The following is a 17,461-nucleotide window of genomic DNA, read 5'->3' as shown; positions in this document are numbered from 1 at the left end:
AGACAAAATACGTCACGCCCTATCTCAGGAGTTGCTCAGTATCAGGTTGTGCCAGTAAAGGTCTGGCCTGGGGTCAATGATGTGACAGTCTAAGCTTATAATTTACAAAAGCTTTACTTTTATCTACAGATGGATCTAGGAATGGAACAATTTTAATGTAAACATGAACTACTCTGCAACATACTGAAAGAAAAGTGATATCACCTTCACTGAGCAAATACACTACTGCTGCTCTTTGGCTGCATTCCCAAAAAGGGTTTAGATGACTACTGTGATTAAAGGAAAGTTAATAATTTAACGAACAAAGTATGACACCTGTTTTGTATCTTCACTACAATCAGACAAACAGTTTTACAATACTTATGACAGTTCAACAAATCTCAGTATTACTAATTTAAATCATTATTGTTTCAAATTCCTGAACAAATCACATGCGTTTCTTTTTCCTGATGCCAAAATCTTACTGAGAAAGTACTTCAGAGCAAGGGTGTGTGTGTTTTGGTTCAGTCTGGAATCCACTGCTGTTTCTGAGTGAGGTCACTTTTATTCACAGAGGAGGAGATAAAAATAAAAAAAATGTTGTTGTTTTTGTACTGATAGAATGGAGGTAGTCGTCTGTTTCAATTGGCTTTACAGTGCAATCACTCATTCACATCTCTTCTCATCTCTACACTTATCTCCTGTTTCATGGTGTTGAAAAAATCCCCCTTTGCCTGTTTTTTTCTTACATTAGACAAAGTTAAACAAAAAAGGTCACAACTCTCCAGTGGCGTTAAAGCTGCCATTGAGTATTGCGAAAAGGTTAAGATGAGTTCAGCCTTTGCTTCTTGAAGAGAACGTAAACCCCACTGCAATTCCCTGTCCAGCGTCTCCCATCTGCTGAGCAGATGATGATGATAAGTGCTCCCCTGCTGCCTGCTGTCCTCTCCACTTGTTCTTCTCAAGACACTGTAAAACCAGCCATGGGTGAATTCTTCTCAGAAGGATGACATAGAAAGTTGGTTACACACACTTGCACATAAGCACAGGCACATGCATGTACACACCCAGACTCTCTCACACTCGCATAAACCCCCAGGCCTAATAAAAGATAGGGGGACATGAGATTGACTCCAGTCACAGACTATTACTTTCATACTTAGTCAAATGATGGGAAAACAAATCCAGAATCTGGCTTGTACTTGATTTGTTTTGCCAAAGACAATAGAGAGAGACACACACACACACACACACACACACACACACACACACACACACACACACACACACACACACACACACGCACACATGGAAATAGCATTTAAACACACACACACACACACATACAAGGAGAAAGTCCTTCCTATGCACTAGAGGATGGATACCCGAAGCGAGCCCATCGGGACCCGATGGTACCCGACAGGCCAGGCCGGGTTCGGAAAGATATTTAGAAATGATGTTCGGGTTCGGGTCGGGCTTGGTCACATCAGTGCGATAAGGCATTGAACATTTTAAATTTAAAACAGCTTATTATGTAGGTGCACGCCTGTGTTAACGTGTGCTTGTTTCCCCGTGTGCGCTGATGCGCTCATCTGTTGACATTTCTGAATGCCTTCCTACAGTTGCTTAATAAAAGCGGGCTTTCCACACAAACAAACGTATGTGTCATTAGTATGAGAAAAAAATGAGATTTTAACTGTGTCGGGCTCGGACATAAATATCTTAATGCCTGTCGGGCTTGGGCCGGGTTCGGTTACTGCTCTGTCAGATGCGGGCCGGGCTCGGACAGAAAAATGCGGCCCGATCCGCACTCTACTATGCACGTTTTAACCGATTAGTTTTTAATGGATACGAAGACACACATACACGCACACGAGCATGCAGGTGACACAAAGCACATTTCAGCCAATGCTTTCTCACTATTCCCCTGATCTTGCATCTTAATGGCAGTGTTAATGCCCCAAAAAAAGCAAGAACGTGCCAGAAAAAGGCAGGAAATAAAAAAACGCGAACAGTGTTTTGTGCTAACAACTATTTTAAAAATCAGCTTTGCAAATGTTTTATGAGGAATGGAAAGCATTTAACATGTTTGTTAGGCCTCAAGGCTGTTTACAAAAACACTCTACAGTGAGGATTAATATTTTTCCCGGAAATAAGAATCTTCTGCCCCGAGAGCAGAAGCACACTAGGAAATTGACTTGTTAAATTGAAGTTATAACTTCAGCTATATTTAAAACGCATTGGTCATATAAGGAACACTAAATGCAACAAGCATAAATATGCATACAATTACCGGTATAGGCCTATTTTTTGGTGGTAATTTTTAGTAGGCAAAATAAGGCCATTTATAGGCCTTCTAAATGGCCATTTATAGGCCTTATTTATTTATCACAGGTTCAATGTTCTGTTGGCGACCTGGATTCCATCGGAGGGGGGGAGTGTGTGGTAGAGCAAGAGAGAAGTGAGAGAGTGACGGTGATTAGCTTCGGCACTAGTACCGACTCTAGAGTCATAGTGAGAGAAACAAAGTGTCTCCCCTGTGTTTTCTGACCACGGTGGGAAATCTGTAGCAGGAAAAGTTAACCCTCTCCTTGATTTCATGTTGTTTATGGAGAAAGAGAATCAGGAAATGAGTAGGGGGACATGCAATGCTACCAAGCCACGGCCGAGCGACTCGTAGTTAAATTTTTCAAGAGGTGCACGCACAGAGGGGTCTGCGGTGGTACGCCGTCGATTCGACACAGAAGCATAAAACAGCCTTAAAGGTCTTACTTACGTATTTCTGTAGTGATAAATATTTGTATACCAGCCAATTTGGTTTACGCCTAGAACGTAACTACTTTTCCCCGTTTTCCTGTTATTATATTTCTGAGGAAACACAAAATAGTGTGGATGTGTATTCCCAGGATTAAACCCTACTCCACAAGACTCCTTTAACCCTAACTGCCCGAGCTTGTCGGATACGACGAAAAACAGCAAAAAACAGCATCTCTGATTCATATTTTAATCATTTTACAACCATAAGAGCTAGAGACCTCCAGCTAAAAGCTAACACTCTGGCCTTCGCGGTGCTGTATTTGGTGTCTTTGTATTTGGTGTCTACAGGGGGTTTTCTATCCAGCATGGAACTTTGCCTTTTTGTGGGGTCTTTGAGTAATAAATCCAAACCCTTACATCCAAGATTGATCCACTTTATGTCCATAATTTATGAATTTTCGGCCACCGATCGCCGCTATCTCTGATGCTGACCATCCATTTTGTTTCCCATAATACTTTGGGAGGCTTGTTTTTGTCTTGTAAACCAATGGAAGGCAGGTCCGTCACACATTAGGCCCACGTTATTATGGAACCCATGTAACTTCTAGGAATGGCCCACCCTACGAAGCAGCTCGATTGGTCTGGATTAGGCATTGACCTCGAGTGGTTAAGGTTAGGATAGCCGACTGGTCAGGGGATAGGGCCTGAACAAATTGGGTTACGTTACCTTAAGTAAGCATGGACGCCTGGCCAATGGTAGTGTGTGAATGCTATTGAAGGGCGGGCCTTTCCTAGAAGTTGCGTGGGTTCCATAATAATGCATTTTTCCCATATAAAGCCGGCAACACATCATCCGAGGGACAACAAAGATTGTTTATTGTGAGGAGAGATCATTCGAAGTCAGAATAGTAAGATGTGGCCAAAGATTGCTATTACCGTTCTGAACCGTTCTACAGAGAAGAATGGCATTACTGTTTTAAGTTTTGGCATAAGTTTAGGCCTTTTTTGAAGAAATGTAAATAGTTTGTCCTTTACATGAGTTATAATGTTCATTATGTTTATTTTTGCACTGGATGACTTCAAATATATAGGAGAACTATTTTAGACAACGCAAATGCTTGTGTAGCATTGCTGTGTGTGTGATATCAATAAATATGGCATTATTATTTTGAGTATTGGCATAAGTGAATGTCATGAATATATTTTATAAACATAACTTATTATAAGTAAAACAAATGTATACTGTTTGACTCCCAAGACATATGTTTTAGACAGGAGATTGGCTTAGCTTTTGTTACTGTGTGTGTGATATCAATATCTGTGAGATTCAATTTCCGTTTTATTTATTTATTTGTCTTTATGGTCCCACAACCTTTTTTTTTTTTTTTTACATTCAGGTGACCTCACTGCAGCACAAGTATTCTAATAGCCCAGTTTGTCCTGAAAAAAAAGAAGATGTTTATAGATTGACTGTGCGTCTTGCTTGTCCATTCACCACTGGTGCTGCTGAAAAAAAAAAAAACGTTTGAATGACACCAACAGAGATTCTCCTCCTCACTCTTCAATGAGTCAACTGACTTGTCAAATCAACCATGACCTATGTTCACTGCGTGTGTGTCTGTGTGTCAGGTGTTGGCTCATGCACGGATCGGCCGTGAATGATTTGATTATCTTAAAGCATGTGGTGTTGTAATGTATGCGCTCGCATCGTCAGACAGTGTGGAGCGCCAAGACATACCATCGTCCAAACACTGATCTACATTTGTTTCAAACACACATTGTATAACCAATCAATGTTCAACCCAAGAACTCCCTGATATTTATGTCTAGATTTCAACAAATTCACACACACACACACACACACACACACACACACACACACACACACACACACACACACACACACACTCATTTCTTTGTCTCTGATACTATAATGCATGCGTGTCTTCTGGCTGAATGAGAGCAGAACCAATCAGAACTAACTACAACCCTCCAATCCGCTGTCGGTATGGAAACATGTCTGGCTCGCAATGTCACCTGTGTGTGTGTGTGTGTGTGTGTGTGTGTGTGTGTGTGTGTGTGTGTGGCGCTTAATTTAAGAAATGACTGTTCACAGTGCAGCTTTTCTAATCACTCACAATGGCAGCATATGTCATATATATGAATCCTGTTTTAGCAGTCAGTTGTTCATTTTTGGCAAACTCTGTATCCAAGCATCTACAACATCCTTAAATGCTTTCAGGGTGTGCAGCCTGGATTTATAAGCCTGCATTTACAACTACAACATATCAAGTATTATTGAGCATTATCCAGATCCAGCCTGTTAGGATAAAAAAACAACAACTGTGAATCATATGACACCATCAATCAAAAACAGCCCTGGAAAGGAATTTGTTTTCATTCTGTCGAATGACAGATGCGATTCTAATTACAAAACATCTGTGTTCATAGCATGAAGCAAAAGAATCTGGTGCCACCAAAGGTCTAGCAGAAACATATGCAACCATACACAATTTAGTCAACAAAACAGTATTATTTTAACATTTCAAGGACAAAAAGTCAATCAGATGTATTTTTAGAAAAATTGGATTTGGAATTTGGTGGTGAGTGGCATGGCTGTGGCTAACAAACTGGACTTGATTACAGAACATTACAATACCAGTGTGCTTTATTTTTACTGCCGACTTTTGTCTTTTTTAATCCCAAGCAGTAGGAAAAAAAAGTAGGAGTAAGGTGGACGTGAGTGAGTCACTGCAGACCAACAACTCTGCAGATATATCACAGCCTGTTTGTGCTGGCGAAGCAGAACACCTTCATTATTGCCATTTCAATGACCTCACTGGACTTCCAGTCAAAAGCTCATTTCTGGATACATTAGATCACCGTGACACCACCACCAGACTCCATCACTGTGTACGCAAGCCTCTTTATCAATAATCGTAAACACCCAGCTGCTGAATGTGAAATTTGCTCTACTCTTCTGTGTGTGTGTATGTGTGTGCGTGCATGCGCGTGCGTGCGCGGGAAAGAGGGGGGAGAAAAATAAATCCCTTTGCGGACAAACGTGAAAGCCATCGGGCCATTTCAGAAATGTACATAATGGTTCGTGTCCGCTGACTGACTTCAGTGGGATCATGGTCACGACCGCAGAGACGATGGTTGGGTTAGGAACATGATGCAGAGATCAACAGAAATTGATAGAGACAGACACGGGGTTAGAGAGGAAGACAGGTGACAGAATGGAAGGTGTGAAGACGAAGAAAAGAGAGAGAAGTGAATGAGAGATGGAGAAAACAGCCGAAAGACAAGAGACAAAGAAAAGTAAGATAATTGAAGATACACAACAATGAAAGGATGGGTAAAGCGAGATAGAGTGGGGACTGAGAGGGACAGGAAACCACCAAGAGAAAGAGGAATGGAGAGAAATGCAGAGGTTGATGGGAAGAAAGGCCGCCAGAAATACAGAAGAATGAGAGCAGTAATTTAATATTGGTTGTTTATTCATTTATCAGGGCCTGAGAGAATTGCACATTAGTGGAAACCTAAGGCCACATGAAGACACGTAAGTAAGATAAATAGGAAGGCATTACAATCCCAGATAGCAGAACTTAAAGCTCTATAATGAGTTGAGTATGTTGCTACATGTGGAATACATCAGCGCAATGTAGAGGAACTCAGAGGTGTGAGACACAGCACTACAATATAAGCAACAGAGACAGTTATATCTTTCACTTGATACATTGAAATTGTTACATGATACCAGGCAATTTTCTATTAAAAATTCTAAAGGTTATTATAAATTTAATTTGTAGAATGAACTTTGCAGATTAGTGTTTTTTTTTTTTTTTGGTGTGTGAAACGTATGTTAAAATCCTGTCATACTGCAGTTGCAAACAGAAGACTGAGCTCACAAGAAAAAAAGCACACTTCTGTAAACACTTCTCAAACACTTACTGTAAAACCACCAGTGTTAACATTTCCTGACAAGTGACCTCTTGTGATCTTGCGAACGATGGCTGTTTTCTCTCAGAAGCAAAGGCAGAAATAGCAAGATGTTATCATAAGACTGCAAAACCTTCTTAGGGAGGAGGGTGGGGTGGATGGTTTGGGCGTACCAAGTGAGGGACACCACAGTTCACATCCCGTCTCCTCCTCACAATCAACAATGGTGTCTTTAACCATGGTCACCATCTTCCCTAACCTTAACTCAATCATTTTACACAATGTCAGCTATTGGGTGCTGGGAACTGAAATTAGTGTTGGGTGCAACGATTGCCTTTTCTCATGTAGTGATTGGAAGACACAGCATCTGTGAATACGTTTACATGCACATAATATTCAGTTTTTTGCCCTTATTTCGAAAAAAACACAGCTATTCCGACTACGCTGTTTACATGACTAAAGAAAGTGAATATTTGACTAATATTCCAGTTTACACGAAGCCGTTTAAAATAGGCTTTTTTTCAAAGTTTTCCACCGGTGGCGGACTTGTTCGATCGTGCGAACACAGCTTCTCTCTTTCATTCCTTCAACCAGCTTCTTGAAAAGGTCGGCGCTGCAATGTTTGCTTGTATCCAAAAACCTGTTGATATCCAAGTCTGTATCCAAATACTGTTTAAAAGTATGTGTGTTTCTCCTCCTTTTCTTTTGGGCATGCATCTCTACTGCAGCCTTGTAAACTGTTGGCTGGTTGGTTTCATGGATGTATGAAAAGGTTGGTTTGTGTACAACAACCATAGCAATGCACAGAGCTGACGCAAGCCGTAAACAGGCAAGAGTCTGTAAACTGCGGTAAAAAACGCATATTCCGAATGCGCTGAATACACGTCGAAAGAATGCCTCTAAAACCCGAATAACACCGCAATATCCCACAGGTCTTAATCAAAATATGCTTAATTAAAAAGGCCTTACCAAACGGAATATGCTGTTTATATGACCTGGATCAAATTCGGAATATTATCATATTCTGAATAATAGTGGAATATTGGTGTGCATGTACATACTCTGTGATGCCTCACAAAATCCCAACAAAAGGACGAGCATAACTAGCATTTCTTGATCACCTGGGATGAAATCAAGAGAAAAAAAAAGCTATGATTGGTCGAGGTCTTTCCAACAAGTCCTGAAATTAGTAGGATTGGGGATCGAGAACCGATTCCTACTTGGAATCGTTTCAAAAATTACGATTCCAGTAGAATCGTTTCTTTATTGGAAGCTTTTGGAATCGTTTAGAGGATTTGGTTTCAAATCCGATCATCGCTTCCCAATTTCCCAAGTTTTAGTTTCCGTAGCGGCCAGGCGCTTGTTGTGTTGCAGCATTGGAGCACAGTAAGCAGCGCTCTAGTGTGGCTTTATTTTACATTGAAAAAGCCCTGTAAAACTGCAAACCACCATTGAATCTAAATAAAACTTTCCTCTTATTTGTGAAAATAGACATGTGACCCGTTTCAACTCCACCCCTCAAAGAACCGGAATCAAGAATCGATAAGAACCGGAATCGATAGGAAGAAGTGGAATTGGAATCAGAATTGTTAAAATCCAAACGATGCCCAACCCTAGAAATTAGACAATGAAATATGTGTGTTTTGGTTCAAATCAGTACTTTGTTAACGTTAGGGAAACATCGGGGTTTAGGTTTAAATATGACAACTTGGTCAAGGTTAGGGAAGCTTTAAATGATGTGGTTATGTGGATAGTGTGGCCTGTGAAAACCACCCCACTCCACCCAAACCCCCTGTGTCTTTAGACAAGGGCGCCTCCTCCTCCTTAGCCTGACATCGTCATACTCAGAATCTAGTCAGAATGTGAACTTCCCGACCTCGAATGTTGTGGGCGGGGCTAAGTTCGGCTGGCATCCAGGCTACCTCCTCCTCACACATCCATCTCATTTCTCTGTCTTACCCCTTCCCCTTACCCCTTCCCCTTAGTTTTGCACATTCACGTGAGAGTAAGGGCTACCCCAGTTCTCATTTTGATTTTAGGTAGGGCTAAGGGGAAGGGGTACATACCCCTTAGTTTTAAGCAAAGTCGCAAGCTTACTTGAAAGCAAGGGGTACTCTGCACAGCCGGCAACAATGGCGACCAGATCGACCAGAGAGACCCATAAATGTAAGTATTTTCGGTCTAAAAAATTGATTTAAAAATTATGAAAGTCTTGTTTTGTGCTCTACACAGTCCTGTACATATATATTTGCAACCATGTTTGTAATAGAAACATTTTTAAAAATCATTGTTGTTGGTTATGATACAGGACACGAAATGAATGAAAGAAATGGGGTTGGAGGGAAAGGTTACTGGCCAACAGGCATCAGACTGGGGTCTGGAATTTCAGAATAGCTGTAGTTTTTTTGTTTGTTTGTGGTCTTGTGTGTCTTTTTTTAGTTTTATACATTTGAGTGCCTTTTTTATATGTGTGTGTGACATGTAAGTTATGGTTCTAATAGTTGTAATAATGTTATGTTTACTTTATTGGGCAATAAAGACAGTTTTTTGTTAACAAAGAAAGTGTTTCTGAACATCAATGACATTCAAAACAGTGATAACTGAAACAGATATACAACACACCATCCCGTGTGTATACAAATATTTATTGCAAACAGACCTAAGTATGTATGATAACATAAACAAGTGGTGTCTCATTTCAAAGGGGTATGTTTTCACCCATACCCCTTACCTCTAGGTCAGAGGGACAAGGGCTAGGGGGTAAGACGAAAGGGTAGGGGTAAGGGGAAGGGGTAAGACAGAGAAATGAGATTCAGATTATAACTGCCCTGATAATTCCCATGATTGTAACTAAGAAGATAATGCACTATAAATCATTTCTATCGTGAATGTTTCTCAGCCCTCACTCTCAAATATCAGAAGCCAGAACATCTTTTAGATCACCAAAAAAATTATCTTCAAGCAAGTGTATTACCACTAATGTAACTTTGACAAAGCCAAACTGGAAGACAAAATGTTCATTACCTCTCTCGGTTCAAATATCTGCAAGTTGTTTTGCAAAGCATTCCAAACCACTGGAAATGTGAAACTGATGGCAGCAATAAAACAAAACACGTCATTTCTAGTTAAAGGACTAAACATGCAAAACCGCCATCACGATCCTTTAAGCCATTTAACCTCATATTTGTGTAATTCTGTAGCACGTGACTGAGAGCAATAGAACGAGCTGCAGCAGACAATGTGTCAGTAACGCTGACGAACGACGTCATGAATGTCTTAATTGATGCATTTCTCCCAAGAAGAAACCTGACACGTCAGCCATTAGAGCATTTCCTCTCCTAACAAAGATAGATTAGGAAAAATCCACATTTCCTAAACTGAAGTGAGGAGGTGGTGTGTAGAGACCGAAAAAGACCTCAAAATCATTACTCATCATAATCCCCTAACGATGATGTGCGACCCAAAGAGCTTTAATGCTGAAAGTGAAACACTCTGTTTCTGGTTAATAATGATTGTTAGGCTAAACATGCTGGGATGGACAGTTTGACTGAGTGCTTTCTCAACGCCGTCCAAAAGTTTTCACATCATGTTTGAGTGCTCCTCCATCTGTCTTTGTGCCATGTGTAATTATGTAAGTGAGTGTTTGCGTGTGTTTGTGTCTGCACATGTGAGTGTTTACCCGTGTCTACTATCGGTTTTATGTGTGTGTGTGTGTGTGTGTGTGTGTGTGTGTGTGTGTGTGTAATGGAGTTCATTGCCATAGTCTGGTCTCCATTATTTCCTTATTTTTTGTACCAATAGCCCTCCTCCTCGCTCTCTTCTGGAAGCCCATTTCCGCAAGGAAAGAAAAAAAAGAACGCCAGATAGGAAGGATAATGCAAAAAATATTCATGGTAAGCCAACAAAAATGAGATACTTAGTCAAAGTTTTGACTGTCTTAGTCAAAATTAGGAGATACAATGTAACATGGCTTTCAACAAGGTAAATTCCCTGTGCAGCTGAAATGTCACAATGTGTCACTAGGACACTGTTGCTATGCTAACAGCCCATACGTGTCTCTTGCTTCTGTGTAATTCCTAACTCTATCAAAACCTGGAAAAGTGTCAAAGTAGTTTTCCTTAAAATTACAGATTTTCCAGGCCTGCATCGGAGCCGTGTTTATTTATTTTCCTCCACCGACTTTCCATTTCTCCAGTCTTTTTTTCCTCCATCCATGTGGCATTTTCAAGAAATGACAAAGGCAAAAATATTCACTTTGGCCAAAATATCTATTTGTTTCATCCATAAACAAAAACTCAGCTTTAACTTCTGTGGCAGTAACGCTGCTCTATGTGGCCGCGGAAAATCCCATTGTTTTGGGCAAAGGAAAGTGGGATGTTTGAGATGAAGGGTGTAACACAAGCAACCATATACTACCCCTGGCTTGAGAGAGGAAATGAAAAAATCCAGGGGTGAAACCTCTCAGGTCATAGCTTCACACAAAGACTGCTTTCTTCTTCATTCTGAGGAAAATGAGATAGTGTTGCTAAAGGCAGTAAACATGGTCACATAATACAATCATAATGTTGGTGGGAAGTGTATTTCTCGTTTTTTTATGACTGAAGTTCTGAATGTCTCAGTGTTGTTGTTTTTCTTGTCCGGTTCAGAGTAATGTTTCACTAGCTCAGATAGTTTCTCTGCTGGGCTGCGAACTGTTTGAGTCTGCCTGCATAGCTGGGGAGTGAGGTCAAGCCTTTCGCTGCAGCGTCCGCCTGCAAAACACTAACAGATAACTGGCCTGCCTGTCGATATTGTCCTCCCCTGTCTTTGCTTGCCCAATTTCTCATCAAGACTTTTTGTTTTACTGTCTCAAGAGTGCAATGTCCTACAGTTGTCTTATAGTTGCGACAAATAGCATCTGTTGACTGGATTCGCAATACTTGAACTCGACATTCAGGAGTAATGGGTCAGTGACTCCCCCCCTTGACTGTGCGAGCACACTTCCTCGAGTCAGAGAATGGTGATGCATTGTTCTCACTCACATGAGGGTTGAAGGTTGTAAATATGGTGATGGGACACTGGAGATCTGGCTGTAAAAGTGAAGGAAAGGTCAGCCGTTTAAGATTCTGTAGATGTGTTCACGTTAAGGGAGGGATAATGGAGAGCGTAGATTTGGATTTCCTGAGAAATCATGAATCATGAATCCCATCCCATCTTTTCACTATGAACATGAGGTTTGTGTGGCATTGACAAACATTTACTCACGTTTGGCGGACTCATTGTATTTCTTAGAAAAGCCAACCCAATTTATTTATTCTATTCTTTCATTTTTTTTATTTAATTTTGGCCTTTTTCTTGGTCATCCCGGTTTATGGAGCCCTAAAAGTGACACTTGTCAATAAAATCTCAACACTGATAATATTAGATTAGATTAGATTCAACTTTATTGTCATTGTGCAGAGTACAAGTACAAAGACAACTAAATGCAGTTTGCGTCCAACCAGAAGTGCAAAAAAGCTGAAAAGTGCAATGTGAGATTCAAGCATAGACAGGTGGTGCATAGGCAGGACAAGAAATATATTGCATATTGTTATAAGAGCAGAATAAATATGGCTATGTAATATGAACAGTGTATGAACAGCATGTACAGATATGTGCAATGTAGTAGCAGTGACATTATAATAGTGATGCAGTGAATTGAATTATTAGCAGAATATACAATAAGAAAAACAGAATAAATATGTACGTATTGTTTGGTAGTAGCGTACTATATTGTGATATATCTCTTTAGTCAAAAGTGCAATACCATATTTAAAATGCAGATCAAACAATTTAATCTGTTTATGAAAAATAATGACATATTCATGTTTTCTATTCTTATTCTATTCGTCTATTCTATTTTTTTCTATGTCCTTGGTGCTAGCATGTTAAATCTGTCTTTTCATAGTTTTTCGAGTGTATGGTCCACGAGAACAGGCTGATCTATGACACATTTCCCACTTTCCCCATTATTACATTTCAATGGAATTTGTGTATCACTTTTGAGGCCCCATAACTGGTAACCTAATGCACCCACAATAATAATGTTTGAAAAACAAAACAAAACTGTGCAACAAAAGTACTTGTGTCGGTAAAAACGTTTTAGATGTGGTTATAGAGTGAAATGGATGTATTTGTTCTGTAGACGCATGGTGTGGTTGTTAAGTGATGGTGATGTGGTTGTAGAGTGTTTTTTGTTTGTTTCTAGTCAGATCAGAATCAACCATTTCCTGCTCCCAGGCAGACTGGCTTCATCTACAATATACTGTATATGTTACATCATCCTGTCCGATCAGTAGTTGTTTTGTAGGACACGCTTTCCCATAAAAGATTTTTGGGAGGGCTTTTTTGGCCTTTATTGGAATGGACAGCTGGAAGACAGGAAAGTGGGAGAGAGGGGGGATGACCATAGATATAGAACAAGATGGTGGACAGTTATCCCATTAGTTATGACATCTATTGTTTTATATCTATGGGGATGACATGCAGTAAAGGGCCACGGACCGGAATCGAACCCGGGCCACTGCGATAAGGACTGAGCCTTAGTACATGGGGCGCATGCTCAACCAGGTGAGCTACCAGGGTGCCCCCAAGGTCAAAATCTTAGTTTCTGCTTTCTTTACTTTTGTTGTGGTTTAGAAGAGGAAGAAGAAAGACAGGGAGATATATGCCTGATTCAAACCCAGGATGACACATTAATATATTAATCACTGGAGGTGGCAGGATGCCTCCCATGTGCAACATAATGAGGTATAAATGTATGTAAGCTGACACTAAAAAGACATGCCATTTTGATCAAGTCATCAGTCCTCGAGTTTAAGTCCCAGTGAATCATTGTTTCTCAAGTGTGAGTCAGTCTGAGACCAAAGCAAGTCCTCAGTGTTTATATGTATGATTTACGTTTATTCATTAAGAGTCATTAACATTCAAACTCAAATCCAAGAAGTCTGGGACTAAGTACTGCAATGCCCAAACCCTGAAAATACAATATACACAAAACACATTCTGATTTGGTGAAATACAGTTCTGTATGTTAACTTGGTCAAATTCAAGAAAGTCAGGCTAACATCACCTTTATGTGGTCTTAAGTGTACATTCAGCCCAACTCATCTGGCTCATTAAAAGGCAGAGGATTTACAATATGTAAGAACATGAGCTTGTCTCATTAGTAACCGTAACTAATGTGCAAAGCCAAGCCAAGAAAACTCTCAAAGGCCAAAAACTGGGTTTGTGTTACTTTGTGCCTCCTAAAGTCTCAAATACAGATGTATTACACAATGTCCTTTTCAAGATAAAGAAATATATGATGTGAATAATTGCCATTGAGATTTATGATGGACATGTAGGCCCAAGAAAAATCCAATTACAAAATGCATTTTAGAAGAATTCTGACATAATCGAACTAATCGGTAAAATCTGTCTTGGTGTAACTGAAAGAAACTATGGGCCCAGAACAGCCTTATTTCTAGTAAACGGCATAAGTGAAAAATGATAAAGTGCAACAACATTTACTCAAATCTTTCTCCACTCAAGTCATGTCACTGACTTCTACAACGTTATGGGGTTTGAAGGATCAACAACTAGAATGTGACAACACATTCTCACTCTCATTTTGCAGGGGCACCGTGGCTCCGCTCGGCGCGTAGCACCGCCCAAGACGATTGTGATTGGTTTAAAGAAATGCCGATAAACGAGAGCACGTTTTTCTCTCATCCTGGATTGCTGTGTGGACTAGCCAGACCCTCCTCCGCAGCGCTGTGTAGGAAGGTCTGGCAATGCGAGACTGGTCGGTATCAGACGCCAAAGGGGCCACTGACCACGCTGCCGTATTTGACGAGTTGGGAGTGAGAACGGGTTGAATGTGAATAGTTTACTATTTATTGAACTCTTTACAGCCTCGTCTCCCATTTAGAGACGGACACCACAAAACTATGTTACTTTACCTATTTAGGAAACAAAGCATTCCATATAGCTGTCTGTTTTTAAATTCCTGTACAGTTTTTTTTATTTCTTTAGCACCAATTTCAATATTTTGTCCCTCTGCTATGTGTCCCCTCAAGGTGCGTTCATCGTCTGCTGGACCCCCGGCCTGGTCATCCTCCTCCTCGACGTCTTCTGCGCCAACTGCAACGTCCTCACTTATGAAAAGTTCTTCCTGCTTCTCGCCGAGTTCAACTCGGCCATGAACCCCATCATCTACTCCTACCGCGACAAGGAGATGAGCGCCACCTTCAGGCAGATCCTGTGCTGTCAGCGGCAGGAGAACGTCAACGGGACGGTGGCGGAGGGATCTGACAGGTCGGCGTCGTCCATCAACCACACGGGGCTTAGCGGCGGTACACAACACCACCACCACCACCACCACAACAACGAACACTCAGTGGTATAAAAAAAAAGAGGGCTGGGGATTGCGGCCATTAATTCAACTGCTTGGTGGGGTTGGTCTGTTTCGGAGATACTGACTGAAAGAAGGTAATTGGCAGCAAGGAAAGGTCGAGAGGGACTGCGAACACGATATGACCTAAAGACAGAAACGTAAGAAATTGGAGAATGAAGATTAGGTAGACAAGAGTAGAGCTGCATGAGAACAGGATGTGACTATGAAGAAAGACGACAAGACTTTATCGCTGTGTGGAGGAAGAACGGGGGGGAGGGGGAGTCCGATGTTCGAGGACTCTGATAGGCTGTTAGTATTTTTGTTTAGTTGTTGATTTTTTTCTATTTGTTTTAAATGTGTTGTTATGGAGAACGCTGATATGAACTATTTAAAGTAATCTGTGAAATGAAGGTAATGCCAGTAGTCTTCTCTAACTTTGTATCCTGTAGTCGTGGGTTTCAGACTTTTCCCCCTCAATCCCCATTCTTAAGAAAGGTCACATAACATCATCATACACACCCGTCACATACAGACAACGTGAGTTTCCTTCACATCCATTTGAGGACGCATTTTGGACGCAATATAGAACACTACTCTTTCTTTTTCCGTAATGTTTGGGAGGAAAGACTTCACATCTGGGGAAAGTATTTTAAACTAACACATGCAGATTTATGCTCATACGCGTAACTGAATTTTAATAGAAGTTGTCTCCAGCAGCTTTAACTTTAAAAAGAGCTTGTGGAGACTTAAGGCTGATTTTCTTGATAGTATTTTTTCCACGGTTTTATCTTTTTTTAAATATAGACGTCAAAGTGAAAGTTTTATGGGACAAGCTGCTGATGCTTATATAATAAATAAATATATAAATACTGACGTGTTTGACATGTTTAGCGACTTACCAAAAAATGCTGTTGTACCCATTATGGATTGTTTAAGTAACCACAGCCACTTCATTACCACAGCAGACTCATCATTCATCTTTTAAAGTGACCTTACAACCTAAAGACTCATTATTCTGCTGATGTTCTACTCCAGTTCCAGTATCTTCCTTCCATCCAACGTAAATACATGAAGGGTCCAGGACCTGTTGTTTATTCCCTCTAAGGAATTAGAGACAAGTTGTTCTAGGGATCTTACCAAAAAGAGGAGGAGGATGTTTGCGGTTTTAGAACAGGCTCTGTGCCACAGTGTTATGTGGAGACAAGGTGAAGGTCATTTCTGGTGAGCGTTAACAGACTTCAGATCATGAGATGAAATGTGCTGAGCTTTCTGCCTCTCATGGTTTTATCAAGCGTCTCTGTGTCCATGAGGCCAACTGAGGAAAAGGGGTTAGGGGTAAGTGAAGGTGGAACTTATAATCAGTATTAAATTGCCCTTTTTGTAAGAGGTGACAAGATAGGCCATTCTATCTTCATAGCACATGAAGATAAAATGGATGTTAATGAATGCTTGCCTAAATTTGTAGTTTACAAACGCAATTTTGCCACGGGTGATACAGCAGCAACAGTTTTGACTGCAAAAACTGACCTGCAAATGTCACAGCATTCCAAAAATCCAGTTTGCAATCTGTCCGTGGTGAAAAATCGTGTCAGAGTTTACCAAAAGCTAATGCATCGCTCAGATTTACTTGGTCCCCACGAGCATATCCACTGATTCCATTGTATTTCACTTATTTCTCAAAATATTTGCTGGTCTGGACCAATCGCTGCTGTAGCAATGCTTAGCTTATAAGTAGGGCTGGGCAATTTCAAGAAAATCAAATATCACTATATTTTTTAAACTAAATACCTCAATATCGATATTGCGACAACATTGTTGGGTTGACAATTGGTGCTTTCCCAAAATATTTACACAATGAGATTTGTGATAAATAATCATCAGTAATGTGGATATAGTCATTAAGTGGGTAAAGGCAAATAATAGAACAGCTAGAACAGTCTGGTAAGTTCAGAAATGACCATCACGTTACTGTAATGCAGCCTTTAAAACCAGGAAAAGACAACACATCATATTACTTACTCAAATACTCTAGTGTCATATCATGCCCAGTCCTACTTATGAGCTCCATTTCAGCTTAGCCGCAGATAAATCTTATCTTAAAATCCCCAAAATCTTAAATGTGCATCTTTTATCGCAGTATTTGGAAAAAAAGTTGAAGTTCTTTCCTACAGTACCACAGTCTGATAAGTCAGCTCGGCTTTTAACCATCCAAGGAAAGAATGAAAATATATTTCCTATTAACAAGAAACTAAATGTCATATTCACATTTTATTGCAGTGTTACTGGTGATATGAAGTATTAAAGATGTCCATCCAAAATATATGATGTTGTGTTTGTCATTATATGAGATGGTTGGGGTTATGATGATAATGTTTTTTTGTGAACCAG

General features: G+C 40.3%; 1 protein-coding gene across 1 annotated transcript in view; it reads left to right on the top strand.

Annotated features, from left to right (window-relative positions):
• lpar1 (lysophosphatidic acid receptor 1) overlaps positions 1–15,946 on the top strand; it is a 45,103-nt gene extending 29,157 nt beyond the window's left edge. The window contains exon 3 of the mRNA XM_078271494.1: positions 14,757–15,946. Within this exon, the coding sequence (XP_078127620.1) occupies positions 14,757–15,085 (329 nt within the window). The 3' untranslated portion in view covers positions 15,086–15,946. The remainder of the gene's footprint in view (positions 1–14,756) is intronic.
• Positions 15,947–17,461: the final 1,515 nt, after the last annotated feature.

Source organism: Sander vitreus, chromosome 16 (genome assembly GCF_031162955.1).
Source record: "Sander vitreus isolate 19-12246 chromosome 16, sanVit1, whole genome shotgun sequence".
Taxonomy (NCBI): domain Eukaryota; kingdom Metazoa; phylum Chordata; class Actinopteri; order Perciformes; family Percidae; genus Sander; species Sander vitreus.
The sequence above is the reverse complement of the archived record's forward strand: the minus strand, read 5'-3'. Positions and strand labels throughout refer to the sequence as shown.